The sequence below is a fragment of the Oncorhynchus kisutch genome, linkage group LG13 (assembly GCF_002021735.2).
Source record: "Oncorhynchus kisutch isolate 150728-3 linkage group LG13, Okis_V2, whole genome shotgun sequence".
Classification (NCBI taxonomy): domain Eukaryota; kingdom Metazoa; phylum Chordata; class Actinopteri; order Salmoniformes; family Salmonidae; genus Oncorhynchus; species Oncorhynchus kisutch.
The window spans coordinates 42247658-42267857 of record NC_034186.2 but is presented as its reverse complement, the minus strand read 5'-3'; the positions used below and the strand labels follow the sequence as shown (position 1 = coordinate 42267857).

The 20200-nt window shown below is 41.4% G+C and overlaps 1 protein-coding gene across 7 annotated transcripts in view; it reads right to left on the bottom strand.

Annotated features, from left to right (window-relative positions):
- The window catches only part of cdc14ab (cell division cycle 14Ab), a 48275-nt gene extending 28461 nt beyond the window's left edge, over positions 1–19814 (bottom strand). The window contains exons 1-5 of one of the 7 annotated variants that reach the window (XM_031786284.1): positions 19337–19814; positions 18790–18880; positions 18306–18381; positions 14481–14573; positions 7166–7245 (exon numbers count right to left, since the gene is read on the bottom strand). In XM_031786284.1, coding sequence (XP_031642144.1) covers positions 7166–7245; positions 14481–14573; positions 18306–18381; positions 18790–18880; positions 19337–19433 — 437 coding nt within the window. In that variant the 5' untranslated portion in view covers positions 19434–19814. The remainder of the gene's footprint in view (positions 1–7165; positions 7246–14480; positions 14574–18305; positions 18382–18789; positions 18881–19336) is intronic. The other 6 variants (XM_031786283.1, XM_031786287.1, XM_031786286.1 and 3 more) reach the window with 6 other exon arrangements.
- Positions 19815–20200: the final 386 nt, after the last annotated feature.

The following is a 20200-nucleotide window of genomic DNA, read 5'->3' as shown; positions in this document are numbered from 1 at the left end:
GTGCAGAGAAATTGGCCCTGAGAGAGGAGACCAGCGAATGTGGGAAGACATATCTTTCTAGAGACAGCTTTTCACAAAATCAAAACACTTGCATTTCAGCCTCAGCTCATTTGGTATTCTCCAATGCTGACAAGAAAAAAAAAGTATTAATCTATAAACACAGCTTCCCTGTTTCACAAACACACAATTTGGCACGCACAAAATCTCAAATTGCACATTATGCACGCAATGTACTTAATTCCTCATTTCATAGGCATATTGTAGCTGGCAGAAGAATCTGGGTCAAATTCAGCTGTTTGTTCTCGTTCCTCTCTCTAGGTCGGAGTGCTGCTGCAGGCTGGGAGCGCTCTGTTACTGACAGGAGCATCAAAGGGAATGGCAGAAGTTCAACCAAGAGCCTTCAAGAGGCCACCTACACAAAGTGGTGTGTCAGAGACACGAGGAGTTCAGTTACCGTGACACCACTCACAACACAAAACAAGGTGTTTCAGACACAAAAGGCTGAAACTGTGTACGTGTGTGTGATTATATGCCGTAATGCAGGGGTCTCCAACAGGTAGATGGAGAGCTACCAGTTTCTCGCAGCCCACCTATGAGTAGCTCACCAAATCATTCTGAAAGTACATGCATTTTTCATGGTTTCCATTGCAAACTGTCATCAATAATTCTCACAAGTATTAGACACCTCAAGCTCCTGGCTACTACCCAATCAAAGCCACATTGACATTATCCTGGTTAGCCCCTACTGGCTTAAAAACATAAACATAATATCTGCCAGCAATATTGCTCCCGTCTGTCTGTTTGGTGCACACATTTGTCTATCACTCTGTGTGTAGCCAATTTGTGATGCTAATGATAACAGCCTTGTTGGTTGAAAAACATTCCCTAAAACCTTCTCAATTAAAAGTGTTAACTGCAAAGTAGGCTTACCTGACAGAAGTACAGTTTCAGTCAAAAGTTTGGACACCTACTCATTCGAGGGAGAATGCCAAGAGTTTGCAAAGCTTCCATCGAGGCAAAGGGGTGGATACTATAAAGAACCTAAAATATATTTTTATTTATTTAACACTGTTAACACCAACATTGTTGGTTACAACATATGTATTATTCATAGTTTTGATGTCTTCACTATTATTCTACAATGTAGAAAATAGTAAAAATAAAAATCGTTTGACTGGTACTATATATATATATATCATGATTATTGGTATCAATTGGGTGGCGATTTGTTTGCATAACATGTGCTGCAGCAGTAGGCCTAACAGCAGAAACATTGCTAGACTGACACATTCCACTCTCGCTAGATAGGCAATAAAAGGGGAATAACAATTTAAAACAGATCTAAAAAACATCAATGTGTTGTTCTCTATGAAGAATTGAAATCTTGAGTAAAAAAAATTTAAAAAAAGGGGGAAAAAAGGGGGAAAAAAATCACAGAACAGAGGAAAGCTAACTGGGGGGAATGTTAATGTTACAGCATTATTTTAAAATGGATTACATTCAGATTGTGCCACTGTCCTACACACAAAAGACCATAATGTTAAAGTAGAATTTGTTTTAGACATTTCTACAAATTAAAAAATTAAAGCTGAAATGTCTTTAGTCAATAAGTATTCAACCCCTTTATTACTGCAAGCCTAAATAAGTTCAGGAGTAATACATTTGCTTAACAAGTCACATAATAAGTTGCATGGACTCGCTGTGTGCAATAATAGTCAACATTATCTTTGAATGAATACCTCATCTCTGTACCCTACACATAATTGTAAGGTCCCGCAGTCGAGAAGTGAATTTCAAAACAGATTCAACCAAAGAAAGAGGTTTTCCAATGCTTCACAAAGAGCACTTATTGGTAGATATGTAAAGGTAAAAATGCAGACATTCAATATCCCTTTGAACATGGTGAAGTAATTAATTACACTTTGGATGGTGTATCACACACAGTCACTACTAACATACAGGCGTACTTCCTAACTCAGTTGCCGGAGAGGAAGGAAACCACTCAGGAATTTCACCATGAGGCCAATGGTGACTTTAAAACAGTTACAGAGTTTAATGGATGTGATAGGAGAAAACTGAGGATGGATCAACAACATTGTTGTTACTCCACAATACTAACCTGATTGACAGAGTGAAAAGGAAGCCTGTACAGAACACGCATCCTGTTTGCAACAAGGCACTAAAGTAAGACTGTAATACATGTGGCAAAGATATTGTTTGGGGCAAATCCAACACATCATTGAGTACCACTCTTCAAACTGTATTTCCAAGCATGGTGGTGGATGCATCATGTTATGGATATGCTTGTCATCGGCAAGGACTAGGGAGATTCAGGTTAGAAAAAGAAACGGAGCTAAGCACAGACAAAAACCTAGGAGGAAAACCTGATTCAGTCTGCTTTCCAACCAATACTGGAAGACAAATTCACCTTTCAGCAGGACAATAACCTTAAACACAAGGCCAAATACAACACTGGAGTTGCTTAACAAGACAGCGAATGTTCCTGAGTGGCCCGAGTAACAGTTGACTTAAATCTACTTGAAAATCTATGACAAAACTTGAAAATGCCTGTCAAGCATTGATCAACAACCAACCTGAGAGCGTAAAGAACAAAATAAAAATAAAATAAAAAATGGGCAAATATTGTACAATCCAGGTGTGCAAAGCTCTTAGAGATATGTTGTAACTTTGTCATTATGGGGTATTGGTGAGACATTTAAATATTTCATCCATTTTGAATTCAGGCTGAAACAACAAAATGTGGAAAAAGTCAAGGGGTATGAATACTTTCTGAAGGCACTGAATACCGACAGAAAACATCTGTTGTACACCAAGGACACGGGGGAAATTTGCAGGGTAGAAGAGAAGTGTGCTTATTTGAAAGTTTAAAAAAAATGAAGTAGCTCTCATGCTAGAAAAGGTTGGAGACCCCTGCCATAATGTGTGTGCCTACAAACCGTAATGCAGGGTTCTCCCAACAGGTTGATTGCAAGCTACCAGTAGCTCGCAGCCCACCTACGAGTAACTCGCCAAACAATTCCGAAAGTATACTACATTTTTCATGTGTTCCATCGCAAACCGTCAAACAAATATCACAGCTATCAAGCTACCGTGTAAATCAACACAATATTGGCTTTATCCCACCCCTGATTAGCCACTCTTGGCTTAAAAAGCCAAACCTAACACAATATCTGCAAATTCCTTTCCAGCCACATTGACCCCGTCTGTCTACACACGGTGCATGCATTTGTCTATCACTCAGTGTGAAGTCAGTTGATATGGTAACTGTCGTGGGTTGACAGAAATACTTTCCCTAAAACCTTTCAAATTAAATGTTAACTGCAAAGTAGGCTTACCTAGCAGAAGTATATCATGAGTAAGTATATCATTTATTTATTATTTGCAAACTCTGCCATGAAATGAGCAGCAGCAGTACAGAACCGTCGCTAGACAGGCACATTGCTCACTCGCTAGATTCGCAATGGGTTTAAGAAAAAAAGAGGGATTACACAAAAAAACATTTCTTCGTTTTTTTTTTTTACAGAGAGCCCAAAAAAGAGAGCCCCGAAAAAAAGATTGATTTAACAATTGACATGGCCTCAGAACATACAATTTCATTGTTCCTTTTTGAACAATTGTAATTGAGAAACAAAAAAACCCTCTAAAACCAGGAAATATACAACTGAGAAAAGAGAGTGGTTTATTAACCATTATTTTACCAGGTTTATTGACAGAAGTGTACAAGAGAAAGTAGTGCACTAAGAACCCAAGGAAGAGTTGCAGGGGAGAAGAGAAGAACGTGCCTATTTAAAAGCTAGAAAAAGACATTTGTAGCTTGCGACTTGTTTAATTTCTTTTTAAAGTAGCTCATGCTAGAAAATGTTGGAGACCCCTGACGTAATGTGTCTATGTACTACTGTGGGTGTGTGTAGGTCTGTCCATTTCCCTCTCATAACATTGTAACAACCCCATCCAAAAACCAAACTCCAGTCCGCACAGTTAAAATAAAGTCAGCTACTAACTACGAGAAGAGAGGATCGGGGAAGCATCTGTGTCCCACTGTGCTCTAAACACACGCACACACACGACCCTCTGGAGGCAGCCACTGGGGAGAGGTGGGACGAATAAGGTCAAAGGCCCAGTTAGAAATAGAATTTCTAAAAGTAGCCCAGCGATATCCATCAAATCAAGTTCAAAGGAAACTAAATTGTGCTGGCAACGCAGAGTGGTGGGAGGAGGATTGGTCCAGCCTTCATTACACAAGTATGTAAAAACAGGGCTCTAGCGTAGTTGAGAATGCTCCCACAGCTTAAAGTGCGGGACAAGAGAGCATTAATGATCGAATGAGAACACCGTCTCCCCTCTTCGCCAATCTCTACTCGTTCATTCTCCACCCAACACAACAAGTTACATAAGTGCCATCCCTTTAGCTAGGGGCCATTAGAGCTGGTCAAGTAAACTGACAAAGCTGCATTCTTCTCCATTCACACAGCCCCGTGGCCCCGGCAAGAAGGCCATCTTTGTGGGCCACACAAGGACCCAATTAAACCAGAGAGCGCCAAGAGGCGTCGCCACAGAGAGGAGACAACAGGGCTAACTGCAAACACTGCAGTGCCTATGATTCTTCTATGACCAGGAAGACTCCAAAGTCGTACACATTGTATTCAGATCTGTATTTTCTTTTGGTGGATAGACACAATGCTTCGTGGTAAGTTAGTGAGTAAATAAAGGAGTGGAAGAGTAGTCGGAGAACATAGGAATGTAGTGACGATAGGCCTAAATTGTAACCAAGCACAGACAAGAGAGAGAAGTCAGCAAGGACAACTGGGTTCAGTGAGATATCCTAATCTCTCACCTGTTTACTACCAACATAGGGAGAGTCCATAGGACTACATGATATTATCCAGCTTCAACTCACCAAACACACTGGCAGGTTAAAGCAAGCCCTAAGGGTGGATATCTGTCACCATCATAACTCGGGCCAACAACGCCAAAAATCGACCGTAGAGCCTGGCTGCTGACCCATGTACAAGACAGGTACAGAACGCAATCACAGGTCAATGTAGGGGCAGAGAACAGATACAACAGCTCTTGTTGACAAGCCTTCACTTTACTTACCCACCCTCTGTCCTGTTCCCACACATCACATCTATATATCCCCAAAGCCATCACTAATTCCTCACCTCCATGTGAAATTGAGTTGGAATGCAGATGGGACTGATAATGAGGGTGCGACTCCCTCCACAGTTCAATAGGAAGGAGCTGATGAGGTAAGGCTATTCGCTATGGAGCACGTACACACAGGACTATAGCCTTTTTCCTGTTATCTGTAGCCTGTTCAATGCATAGACGATCTAACAATGACAATTCCATAAACAACCCGTGACAACATCTACACCACGCGACTGACCCCAAATGACCTGCTAGGATTACAGAAGCCCCACCTGACCCAGTGTGGGGCGACAGGTAGCCTAGTGGTTAGAGTGTTGGACTAGTAACCGAAAGGTTGTAAGATCGAATCCCTGAGCTGACAAGGTAAAAATCTGCCTTTCTGCCCCTGAACAAGGCAGTTAACCCACTGTTCCTAGGCCTTTGAAAATAAGAATGTGTTCTTAACTGACTTGCCTAGTTAAATAAAAAGGTAAATAAAATAATAAACAATTCCAAATTAAAGCAGCTCTAATCTAGCTTGACGACTCACACTCAATTCTTCCACTGCTCTGCGGGTTCGCTACACACTTCAAATTACTTCAATTAAGGCTGTCGGACTAAGGTGAAGAGGGGCATTTTACAAAACAGTCATCAGCGATTGGATTGACTCCAATCAAAGTATAAAAGCCAATGATGAATTTTCAAAACCGCTGCGTCACCCACGTGTGTTCTGGACCAACCCATCGATTTCTGGGCCAACCAGACGGCCCCGAATGCGTTCGTATTCGGTGAAGGGTCGGGGACGTACTCCGATCCAGACTTATTGCGAAGAAGAAGCTAATGTCCATGGGCGTGGTGTAGCGTTTGGCATGAGCAAGGAGTCTGGGTAGCCAGGCAAAATCTAATCCAGTTATCCATTCTAAACCGTACACTCCCTCCAGATGCATGAAAACTGCTTGTTTGTTTGTGTTATATGACAAGTGAAAGCAACCAGGCTAACAAAGATTAAACCATTTTACACATCTAACAATGGCGAGTGATGGGAAAATATTTGTTTGTTCAATTTTTTGGCACGTCCACTCTAAAAATGTAGCCCAATCCTTTTAAAGAGTGAGTCCACTGATCCACAATCGGCATAGATATCTTATGCCACGAGAAAGCAGATTAACTCCATGTTATGCTGGGGAGAGAGAGGATGTGTGTGTTCATGGAGTGGGTGGAATATGCAGAGTAAAACAAATACAAGTTCTGTTTTGGAGTAAGGCAGGTATAATAACTGACTAAAAACAATTGGAGGCTAAACTTGTTGAATCTAGATTTTCTTTGTCAATGCCACAAGCCTGGGACTACCAAAAGACCTTACTATGAAGTATTATTACAATCCGAGAACACACCAATTCGTCTGCTTTTTCAGGTCTAGTAACTTGTTCTGATAAGACACGCCGGAAGTTATTTTAGCCTCACATGTCATGCGTCATACATATACACACAGGCCCAATCTATTGTAAGACATACACCCTGTTAATAAGAGGATTAAGGGAAAATGACGACAAGGATGACAGAAAGGGAGGCGTCACGGGGGACTAATTGTGCTGTGACCCATGTCTGTGCTGTCAGGTTGCATGACAGCGTTATTACAGAGTATCAGATGTCCTAGGGACAGACAAGGCGTCACCGTTTCAGGTGACACAAACAAAAAACGGGAACTGGGGAAGCCTCTGGTGTCGGCTTCCTCTGGGAGGTGGAAACCAGACAAGGCAGGGAAACAAACCAATGAACCAGTCCTATGCACTAGGCAGAGCAAGCACAGTACATAAAGGTACGCAAGCTGCTTAAAGCCCCGCAATATAGACTGCAGAGACACAATGTAAAACAAAAACACCTCTGTAAGCTCAACCATGATACAAAGGTAAGGGAATTAGCCAATATAAGCTTCCAAGGCAAAAATCCAATGATGGTTTCTGTGGTAAGAAACCATGCTGCTGTGTGATAGTGTGGACATGGCTGGTCTTACCTGAAGGGAAGATATGAAGAATTGGAGCCTGAGATCAGAGCCCTGTAGGCCTCCTCTGGAGTCTTCTTCAGGTAGATGACCTGAGAGAGGGAGAGAGACGAGGAAGCAGTTCATAAACCATGACTGAATTTACTAAAATCGTTCCATGATTTTGGTAATCCTCCAACTTCCCGATTGATTCAGGTTTTGAAAAGATTGGTTCTCAGAGCACTAATATAGCATGATCGGGAGACAAGGACACAGAATGTGTCACAGATGAGATTCCACAGGCAACAGCATAGAGGCCAGTAGGCCACGTTTCAGCACCACGGGCTCTCCAAATGGAGAACATAAAAAGCACACGCTAGTTAAGTCATCCATTCATGAACGTGTTGCTCTCCCAACCGTGTCAGCAAAGCAGGTAGCACATCTGAACCAACGATAAAAACCAAACACTGCGGAACTCAACACCTCAGCGTCCCACATCCATACAAGGAGTAGCAACGACAGAGTGGAGCAGCACGTCTGCCATTTCACTTCCACTGAATAAGTTAATTTATCTGCTAGAGTAGAAGGTGTGTTCATAACATTTGGATGTAGAGGACCAGATTTAGCTAATTATTACATGTAAAAATAAAAATATATATTTTTAAAGGCTTGCAAAAAAAATTACTCTGAACAACGTAAATAAAGACAATGTGAACAACCAGTGAAAACTGCCCCGGGACCGGTTGGTCGTAACACTATGTCCGACGTAAAATGTGTTCTACGGGCAGACATAAAAATGTTACCTGTTGCACCACCTGGGCGTTAGCCAATCTACGTGCTACGCCTGGGCGTACATTCTATGTCTAGTAGAGAGAAGGCATAGGGCGTTCAACTGGGACATTCTTTCATGACACACACAGAAAAGAGTGTCTAGAGTGTCTAGAGTGTCTATATTTTCAAAAGGACGTGAGTTTCGTATTCATATATCACAACCTCTGTGGGCTTTTCGAGTTGCCTATACGCGAGTCAATAGCAAAAGTAACACACTTGATTAATACACTACATTACAGCACGCTAAATGTGTCTGATCAGAAATCAGCAACTAATTGATCCAATAACCAAATATACAGACGGAGATTCAGTGAAACAGAATCAAGTTGATTGATTATCAGATTATCAAGGGTTTTTACTCGGAATATAGCCCAGGCAACTACATGAGTGAGGAGCAAAACGATCCACCTGTTATACTAGGCTAGCAAAGGCAACATTACATGCTAGCAAAATGTTCTGACAACTGATAGACGTTCATGATGATAATCTAGTTTGCTAATTTTCCCAGCCTAATTGGAACCAAATACTCAAAACGAAGATTCTGTGAAAAATCCATCAATGTCAGATTTCTGTTATCAAGAGAAGTCCCCCCACGGTTGTCTCAAAGCAGCGCGATAACGCTGTCCCAATCATAACGGTGCTGAAATTACAGTTGACAACACACGGCTGTTCCTTTAAAGTATCTAAAACGGTTGGATGACTTTGGAAGTTTCTGTAAGCAACAACACGATAAATGCCTTTAATGGCAGTCTACTTATTTCCGTAATTCAGTGATAGTAATTACTGATTGATCCATACAGTTGTGGTTAAGAAAAGTCATGCATAGAGGTGGGTTTGCAAAGCGATGGGACTTGCCTCGCAAAGTTTAGAACTGCCATGGGGATGGTAACAGCCTAGCAATGGCCGCTGCCTAGCAACCATCAATATGAAGCATTAAATCTCATGAAAGCGCATTGCTTAAGCCGGACTTAGCTATGACTAGTCTTATTTTTGGTTGGTGCAACAGGTGTCAATTCTGATCCCAAAGTCAGAAGTAGCTACACCAACCGACCTAGCGTTTAAGACCAACTTTCTTACACCCAACTGCTGTAACAGGACCCTGGCTTGAACAATTAGCAAATCTGGCCTAGAGTGCCAATATTCAAAGGTTGACTGGATGATTTGTCTCGACTAGGGGCCATGCATGGGAGAGTGGGCTTGTGAATGCAGCTTTTGTGTCAGTGGGTCTGGTGACACGGAGGCCAAACAGTGCATGAAGCCGGCGTCTTCTCAGCAAGTAGAACAGAGCTTTGTCATTCCTGCTCCCGCTTCATGAAATATTCACCAGTCAGACAATTGGATCCATCAAACACGCACCAGATTAAACTATTTCGCTGGTGTGGGAGTGTGTTGTCCCACGTGATCCATCCTATAGAATGTGGGCCAGCTGTTTGTCCCACATATAATCCTCTCGGGTTGAAAGCGGGTCATTTGTATTAAAGAGCAGCACCACACTTCTGTAATGAGAGCAGGGCCAGGAGGGCTCCTCAGAGCCCACCCAATCACGTGACCAGATCAATGGAGACCCACTTGGAAAGAAAACACAGGGAGTAGCAGACCTCCCTGCCGTGTTCCCAGTACATTCTCTCCTTATTAAAGTCAACACAATCCACATGATGTAGCTACAGAGGTTATAACAACGCAGACAAACGTCCCATATCCCATCTAAATTGGTTCAATCGCAGTTCATGAGGCACGATATTGATTTCTCAATGCTATGTCCTCAGTATGCATTTGAGAGCTAATGACTCATGCAGCTGGGAGACACTATATGACCTGGTTTTGAAAGAGAATGTGATATTTCAGTGTCAATGAATGAAACGTTCATCTTGGGCATCGGTCAAGGTTCAGGCAAAATTTAGCTCAGCGCTTCGTTTTGTGCATCTACCCTGGAGAGATGGTCTAGGAAGGAATAAGTGATAGCAGCTTAAAATGAGGGTCACCGAGTGACAGATTAGACACACCATCAGTGCAATACTCTTCCAACAACGTTACCAGTCTCCTATTGGCCAATACAGGAAATGTATTCTGCTGCCGCTCTGCACACACAAAGCTTGTTAGCTATCTCTGGTCCAACGTTAAGCCAACGCTCTGAAGGATGCGAGTCACTGATTGGTGCTTTATAAGCACTGATTGATTAATGATGAGCTATATATAAAAACAGGTTTAAAAAGGAACGATATAAAATGTTACTTTATGCTTTGAACTGGTTCAGAACTTTTCGCTTGTTGGAAATGTGGAATCGAAGGAAAACAAATGTATTGTTCCATTCAGAACGAAACTATTGAAAAATAATTTGTTACAACCCCTGCGTTGTTTACAGAGTAAAACAGCTTATATAATTTGGCTTCTGAAGGTACAACATTTAAACTAAGCTCATGAGGCATTTATAAGTTCTTTGTCAAGAATCAATGGGTACATATCATTAATTCATAAATCCCTTAAATAGCTATATACCCTTTAAAAAGGAGTCTACCCAAAATCCAGAAACTCCCAAGTGATTTCATACATCGAAACAAGTTCAGTGGAGTTTAATTCTAGAAGTTGCAGGTGTTATTGTGTTATTACCATTGCACCATATAATGTAAACATAAGGTGTGCTCTACAGGTTAGCATACAGTGCACTCTGAAAGTAGTTAGACCCCTTGACTTTTTCCACATTTTGTTATGCTACAGCCTTATTCTAAAATGGATTCAATAAAAAAAGTTCCTCAGCAATCTACACAGAACACCCCATAATGACAAAGCAAAACCAGGTGAAATAAATTCTGCACATCTCTTTTTTTTTTTGGAAGTATTCAGACCCTTTGCTATGAGACTCGAAATTGAGCTCAGGTGCATCCCGTTTCCATTGATCATCCTTGAGATGTTTCTACAACTTGATTGGAGTCCACCTGTGGTAAATTCAATTGATTGGACATGATTTAGAAAAGCACACCTGTCTATATAAGGTCCCACAGTTGACAGTACATGTCAGAGCAAAAACTAAGCAATGAGGTCAAAAGGTATTGTCCGTAGAGCTCTGAGACAGGATTGTGTCGAGGCACAGATCTGGGGAAGGTAACGATTTTTTTTATAGCATTGAAGAACACACTGGACTCCATCATTCTTAAATGGAATAAGTTTGGAACTACCAAGATTCTTCTTAGAGCTGGCCACCCAGCCAAACTGAGCACTCAGGGGAGAAGGGCCTTGGTCAGGGAGGTGACCAAGAGCCTGATGGTCACACTGACGGAGCTCTACAGTGCTAGACGGAAGCCAGACCTCAGTAAAAAGGTACATGACAGCCCACTTGGAGTTTGGCAAAATCCACCTAAAGGACTCAGACCATGAGAAACAAGATTCTCTGGTTTGATGAAACCAAGATTGAACTCTTTTGGCCTGAATGCCATGCGTCACATCTGGAGGAAACCTGGCACCATCCCTACAGTGAAGCATGGTGGTAGCAGCATCATGCTGTGGGGATGTTTTTCAGCGGCATGGACTAGTCAGGGTTGAGGGAAAGATGAACGAAGCAAAGTACAAAGAAATCCTTGATGAAAACCTGACTCCAGAGCACTCAGGACCTCAGACTGTGGTAAAGGTTCACCTTCCAACAGGACAATGACCGAAAGCAAAAAAGCCAAAAATGCAGGAGTGGCTTCAGGACAAGTTTCTGAAGTTTCTTGAGTGGCCCAGCCAGGGGCCAGACATGAACCCGATCTAACATCTCTGGAGAGACCTGAAAATAGCTGTGCAGCGATGCTCCCCATCCAACCGGACAGAGCTTGAGAGGATCTGCAGAGAAGAAATGGGAGAAACTCCCCAAATACAGGTGTGCCAAGCTTGTAGCCTCATACCCAAGAAGACTCGAGGCTGCCAAAGTTGTTTCAACAAAGTTCTGCGTAAAGGGTTTGAATACTTACGGAAATAAAATAAAAATATACATTTGCAAAAAAAATCTAAATACTTGTTTTTGCCTTGTCATTATTGGGTATTGTGTGTAGATTGATAAGCATATATATTTTTTTTAAATCCATTTTAGAATAAGTCTAACGTTAAAGAAAAGAAAAAGTGGAAAAAGTCAGGGGGTCTGATTACTTTCCGAATGAACTGTATATACCCTATTCATTTATGACAGGGGGGGGGGGGGGGGGGGGGTGAGAGACAACCGACATTGTGCCACCTTATATTGCGATAAATAGACAGGCTATTTAATGTTTTGGGCTAATATGAAAACAGAAACCAACTAAACGGTCCCGCTCAGATGTTCGTGATAAACAATCATTCAATAAAGTAAAGTTAAGCTACTTAATCACTAGATACAAAAAAGGAGAAAAAAAATCAAGGACACCAGGGTTTATGGGCATCAAAATCCCTGTGATTGCAAAAGCAACCTAACTTCTTATCATTACGTTCCTCAATTTCTGTAAGAATTGTCGTAACGTATTCAAATTCTCTGCAGCACAAACATTCCTCATTCGAGGTATTGGAGCATAATTGCCAAAACTGCACCACCAGTCTGTTGATCCTGGGCATGAGTTGGGTCAGTGGTGGAGCTTCTGCTGCGGCAGCGACGGCCAACTGAAGCTCAATTTGCCTCAATTCTTCATCCAAATACTCAGGCTCAAATAAATACGGTTCGACGACACCGGTGACTTTCCAGAGTTCTTCACAACTTGCGAGTATTTTGTCATCAGACAGATTTGTAGGTTGTTGTTTACCTTGTATAAACTAATGTGTAACGCAGTCTACACTTCTCAGAAAAAAACAACATCTGGGAATAAGGTCATAATGTGAAGTTTCTACATAGCAGGGATTCCCCCGAGAGCACACATGCACAGCTGTTATCCATCTCAGCTACTGTGGCAGTCGCCAACATTAAACAATTATATAAATTAGGGAATCATTTGAATCATCAATTCACTGGCAAAGGAGCAGAGCGAGGCCTGCATCCAGCAACGTCACGTGAACCTTTTTTGCAGTGGTTTCAGTACAGCACTACATGGAGAAAGGGGGAGGGAGGACAAACTCCACTTAACTAGTTTCAATGTACGGAATCACTTGGGAGTTTGTGGATTTTGGGTAAACTTATCCTTTAAGGTGAGTGGATCAACTCCTATTTGTTGTTAGAAAGTGCAGTACAACAAATTCCTTCCCGCATGGATAAATATTGAAGAGCATCTGACCATGTGTCAATATGGCTAGTGTCTAGACATGCTGAGAGGACAAAGCTAGCATGGAACCTTAAGTACAGCTGTGCATAGGACAGTATGTTATACAGGGTTCACTTCAGGGGTGTCTGCTGTTTGGGGAGGACCAGGGGTTATTACGGCATACAACCTTCCTCCTGCCACTGTTATCCAGGATAGGAACCCAAATCCAGATTATAATCCAGCATGCCCCTGCTGCAACGCTGCTTATTAATATCTCCTCCCAGAGCTATGTGGCCTGCCTCGCCTGCTAGCAAGACAAAGAGTGCTACAGACAAAAGGCCCTATTCAATCAAACCCAGGCCAGCAATACAATATTACTTGGGGATTTAGATAGGCTAGCTAGTTAAGAAACTGTAAACATGGTTGAGATACACAACTGTGGTTTATCAACCATGCGTTTAGACATTAAGGGCCAAAACCAGAATGAAGCCCGATATAGCATATATCCTGCTTACCTTAGAGGAGGGTCAAGTTCAGGTTTATTAAAGCCTCTAGATGCTGGGCATCACAATGGAAATATTCAGAGAAGGGCCTTAAGTTATATACAAAAGGTTGTCATGACCGATGCTGACCCCTCCATCTGTTCCCTTGGGGTAAGGACTGGGCACAGTCCACTAAGTGAAACACTACTGACCCACATTGCCGGAGATAATCATCATGTCATCTGTCATAAGCCATGTCATCATCACAGCAACAGAAGCACTACATAAATCCCCAAGTTTACTGCCACGTGACAGAGAAGCCAGCTGGCAGGGGATGCCGTCACACATTACAGTTAAGGCTGGTATCTGATTGGAAGCGAAAGGACAGCCTTCAACCATGGATGGCTGGCAGCAAGGGGCCAAATGAATAGGGCCTAGTGCAACAGGAGCTGCTGGGCATTCAAAAGGGCTGGAAGATAATGTCCTGCCACAATGGCTCTGAGGACAATAGGGCTGACTATATATAAAATCAGCAGCTCCCATCCATTTCTATTCTGACTCCGAGTCAGAGAGATCTGGCTGGCATGGCTAAAACGGCAGGGGTTGTCACCTTGAAGGAAGTCAGCACTGGCTGAAAGAAGCACTCAAAAAGGCCTTGATTGACAACAATACCGGTGAAACCAAATAAAAACAATACGCTAGGGAAAATGTGCATTGGCCCATCTGGGTATATTGATACTAAAGCAAAATGGGTTGAGCTGCATTACTTAGGGAGGTGCAGCATGACATAATGCCCCAAAATACACTATTCCCCTTGCATAACTTCCTTTCCCTGCAGTGAGCGAGAGAGAGGACACTCACAGCATAGGCACCGATTAAAACAGCAGCGTTGGCCCTTTTCCGCTGGTCAAAGCTGGTGTAGTGTACGATTCGCTTTCTGGTCAGTGTGAAGGACTGCAGACAAAAGGAGAGAACACACGTAAGGGGAAAAAAAACAACCATTAAAACATCACATTAAAAGGTATTTAGATTAGAACAATTGACCAAGATATCCACAAACACTGGATGAGTCAAACTCAAACAAACCATGTCTAAACGATGGTTAGGTGACCATAGGTTGTACAGTACTATGCATGATCATGTATTTATATGTGGCATAAACATACGCTAGGCCTATATAAAAGTTAGTGGCAGAAAATAGAAATCAACAACGATGAACTCGTCAGCTTCCTATCTTCTACCCAAGTGAAAGATGCAAGAACATGGCAATTTGAGCTAATTAATAGACCTGAAAGCACATCTAGTTCTGGCTTGTATATGATATTACTCAAGTTTTTTTCTGCCATTGAAATCCTTGGGCGGGCCGCCTAACTGTTTTCGGGACGCCCAGGACAAGCTATGAAAAAATATATAACTTTTAAATTATTTTCACGATGGAAAAAGGCTTTCAGTGTAAACTTAAAATGACAAAAAAAAGTGAATTATAATATAATCTTTGAGAACTAACAATCACTAGCTAGACAGTCAGGGAGAATTGAAAAAATCCAAAACCAATTAATTTTGCAGTATTGATTTTGTTATGTTTCAGCAAAAGAACAGCATTAGCCATGGCAAAATGCATAGAATTGCAGGATATTTGATTTAAAACTGCACAAATCTCTCAGCGCCATGGAGAAATTTGTAGAATTGCAGGAAATTGGCTTAAATTCACTAAATCCTCTACACTGCCAAGATGGGGGCCGAAAAGATGGGCCGACACGCCCATTGCCGTGCCCACCACCTAAGCACGTTTTAGTTTCAGAAAAACCCTGATATGTTCAGATGCAGACAGGATGTCGTCACCGCTGGCAGGACAGCTGGGCTGCAGGTGTGTGTGACAGCGTGTGCCGTGTTTTCGTTCAGAATCACTGCCAGAGGGGGCCAAAGCACTTGGAAGCAGCAAAGGCAAGCTAGAAGATAGACACAAATCCAGTCGCTGCTACAAAGGCCTAATCAGAAATGTGAGGAGCAGCATGCTCAAGTCTCTATACTAATTGAAGTGTGGTATGGAAATTAAACTGTACAGGCTTGTAAGGATGACCTATGTTTTCCTCTCGGAGGAAAAGACTTAGGCAGCAACTTCCATTGGATGGGTGTGGGAGGAATATTTATCCATAGCAAAAGACATCGGGCCTGGTCATGAATCAATACCATCATCTAGGCCTGAGGGAAGTGACCTACTTGTTGCATTTATGGCAACAATATGCTAGTGTTTATAGAGAAATTAAATTGCTATATCTTAGAGAAATGTAACAATGAAAACATAGTCTATATTGGATTCTGGGGGAAACAGACTTAATCTGCTGTAATGTTTTCACTTTATATGCAAAATACTTCAGACTATCTAACAAGGTTTGCTGGATGATGTAGGTCTAGACTAAAATAGTAGGCCTAAACCTCCACGATATTGAAGCAATACACGTGGATGGATTTGATTTATGGTTTTGAATCTACTCGACTTCGCAAATGTGGTGAGCAGTGACAGACGTTTACACTTCCTTGATCCTCTCTGGGTAAAGGTCAGGGCAAAAAAAAAAAAAGTTGAAACATCACTAAAAAGGTTAAGTTAAACAAAACCGAGGCCAGGCCATACACATGCATGAGTGGTGAGAGGATGTGGAAACAGGGTAGATGAGTGGGGGCAAAAACACAAATCAAATGGACTCAAGTCCAACAGGTGTGGGATGGGCAAAGTGTAATTGTCAAAGGGACAACCTGACTCATTTCACAGACATTTCAGCCTCCAAACTGTTTCATTTCAGCATTTCTCAATCAGGGTTGTCCACTTCTCCTTGTATTTTTCTCTCCAGACGATACTCAGCTTGTCATGCAGCAGATTCAAACCAGTGAGGTTCAAAGGAATGCCGTCCCTAAGGCAACAAGCTGTTCATAACAAACACCGGAGGGCGAAGCGCAGGGGCATGGAGAGAAATGGGGCAGTGGTAAAAACATCATGCTTGCTTGAGACTTTACCTTCAACATTGACCAACATCTACATATGACAGACCTACAGATTGTCTGCATCGACGGAAAATTGACAGGACAAAAAGACAAGACGCAGAACCTCTATTAATGACACTATCTGAGAGTTACATTCACAAGGTGGTAGAAGGACATGAGTTAGACAAGTGGTTCTCAACTGGCTTTGCCTCGGGACCCAAATTGTTCCAAGTTGTTTCAGTCGTAACGCAATATTCGTGTGGTGAAAAATAATCACCAAAATACAATCTGAAAACGATTTTTAATACTATATTGATAGTAAATGTAGCATTTACAGGTCAACGAAACAACATTCCCACCTCTTTCAATTTCAATAATTAAATTATGCTAATATTCTTGATGAAGAATGTTAATAAACTCTGGTTTGAGACCAAAAAATCAACGAAAATATTGAAAATACTGTGAATGAAGGATCAATTTTAAAAAGACTTGAGGTAACATTATTTAAACATTTTAATTCATAAATTACATAAACCAGATAGAAATTGTGTAGAAATTAAGGTTAGACTGGAGTATTTAAAATATATATATATATTTTTTACTCAGTCACCCTGCACCCATCCAGTTGAGAATAACCGAGTTACACAAAAGCAATGGGACCTCCCCTTGACTAGGGTCTTGTGAAGGTTTTGGCCTGGTGGGCCTTTTAAAAGGGCAATTGAAAGCTAAAATTGAGTAGACCTAGATAGAACTTCACATCACCTAGACCCCATTTAGATTTGAAGATAATATAGATGGCTGAACAAGCAACATATCTGGAGAATTTATGTACCCTGAATGTCAACAAGAAGTCATAAATACTCAGGTTAGCCTAACAAACTAACTTCATGTAAAATCATGGCATAAACGTGAGTTACAAATCATAAACCTCAACAATGTAATGACTCCTGGATAAAAGCCAGGCCCTGATTGAACTCAAATTCTAATGCACATCAACAAATAATAACAAAGGTAGATCTATAAACAAAATGCCTCTCCTGTTACCAAAAGTGGTAATAACACTCCCGATTTCACTTGCACCAAACATGACAAACAGTATCATCTAATCATTATTTTGGGAGGCTCCAGAATAGACAAGAATATAGCTGTAGCTTATACTACAAATTGGACTAGATTGTGGTGTTGTGTCAGCCCAATAAAACTGCTGAGCAACGGGGAGCAATGAAGGCCAGCTTATCCTGGCATCTCCAATGACTCTCTCTGCCCGAGGGAAAGTGACAACGCAGTTTTGGGACAGGTGTAGGGTGGCTAAAAACAGAACACCAATAACTTCGCCAAAGCCCTAATTTACACGGTCTGAGGACTTTTGTTTTGTCCATTCATTCCATTCTTACCCTTCAAGTTTCACAATGCGAGGCACTGTCAAACAGAAAAAATTTTGGTAGGGCCTATGAATTTATTATTGTCCTTGCAAGTAACTACACTCTAGGCGAGGAAAAAATGTGTGGGTTTTGTAATTATCTAAAAACTAACCCCATAAACCACACTACTGTATGCGTTGCCATGTTCTCAAATGTCACAAACCTTGAAGTTGTTGTCAATTAGGGTGTGGGAGATAGAATTACACAAGTGGTTTTGTTGTCACAGATGCATACTGTACATTCTTACTGAGGGAGGTAAGGCTTGAGATAGAGGCACATGACTTACCTTCAGCTTTTTGTTGAGTTTACAACAATATCTATACAGCATGGCTAGGTGGAGGGGTCCAAAATCTGCATAGAAGCTGAAATATAATTAACATTTAAAAATGTCAGATTACTTATTTAAATTAATATTCTAAATGGAAATGTCTAATACAGAGATGACTAAGCTATCCTATTCAGTAATTAACCCCATCTGCTATATGTATTATCAATTAAATATGTGTGTATTGTAACCACAGCGGGGAGGGTTAAGCTTGTGTAAACCATTGGTCAACCCCAAGCAGAGTGGAACACAATGGTTTTATTAATCTGCGTTGGAAAACGTATAATGAAAAGCTGTTACATAATTGCAATGAAAGCTCCCTCAACAGCCCAAGCGACTTGTTGCCGCTGTCCAATAAAGTGTAGCTAATCAAATGCACTGAAGCGAACCGAAGTGAGAAGAGATTCTGGGAGGGAGAACACAAAAAAAAACAAAAAAAACTTACTTTTCATAGATAAATTCGTCATCCGTGCAGAAGTAGTGTGTGTTTGCAGTGCTTTTTGGTTTGCTTCTTAGGGTAGCAAAATATAATCGATCTGAAAATAAAAACATGGATACATTTAACAACAAACATTGCGGGAACATAAAAACCGCCATCCACCACACACTTTACAAAAGGAAGAATGCGTTTATGGCAACATTGTTTTACTCATGCGACTGTCTCGCTTCCCGCAAGCGGTCATTAAATAAGTAGCGTGACTTGCCGTACAAAGCTTGCTACGTTCAAGCAAATGTCAGTTTTAAACTCAAAAAGGCAGATTAATTCGCTAGTTTAATTTACTTTGAAAAGAGTTAAATATGAGTAATCAAGTTAGCAGTTCTCGAAAGCATGTGTCAATCACAGACAGAGAGGAGCCTGACCAGTACATTGGCTCGCTCGCGCTAACTAGTTAGTAGCCAGGTTGGCGAAATACTAACGTTATTGAGTTGGCTAACTTGATAACTGTTAGTTAACGTTAGCAAGTTCACACAACTACCTCATTTCCACTTACCTTTTATAAATTCAGAAGCTCCTATCAATTCTATGTCGTCTGCCATTTTAAACAAAGTTGAAAGAATAGCAGAATGTTTAAGACTGTCGAGAGGCATCGACACAGACAAGTTGCAAATACCAACTAAACTGGGAAAAAGTTAGCTAGATAACGGTATCAGACTATCTATAAGTACAGTAATAAAGTTAGCTGGATAGACAGAAGCTATCCTAGTTGCTAGCCACGCACTTTGCTCTACTCTGTCTAGGCTGAAAGAATAAATTACACGTCATTTTGGACATTCCGATTCGAAATCCATGCCCAAGTATAAAGTGAAGCCCTGCAGCAAAAAAATATTTGCATGCCTCTTGGTTTCATTCCGCGCTGCGTTAACAACTGAGGAAAATATCAATGCATTACAAACAACAGACGTCCTCTTCACTTCTTTCCCACATCGCACAAATCTTTTCCCTGCCATGATTGCGGATAGGGCGTCACATGGTATCCATCCAATCACCACACAAAGGCACGTTGCTAGGTCACGTCTACCTCAACCAATCAGCGATCAAAATCAGTTGTGCCGATACTCAACAATAGAGTTAAGGGCACAGTAAATAGAATAATAAAAACTCTATAACAGTATGTGTAAGCAACACTGTGTAAACAGGCCTATTTGAGTAAGACACTTTGTATGCCTGTTCAGCACGGCCCAGTGAATTATTGACAAAGTTATATCTGATATGAATTGCAAAATAACATAATGAGAATGAGATGCTATTAAATCTCCCGTGAGCAAATTCTGTGTGCAACTGACCAAATTACACAATATTTTACTTCTGAGTTAACAGAGATGAATTAAGCAACATGGCCCGAGGGGGTGTGGTA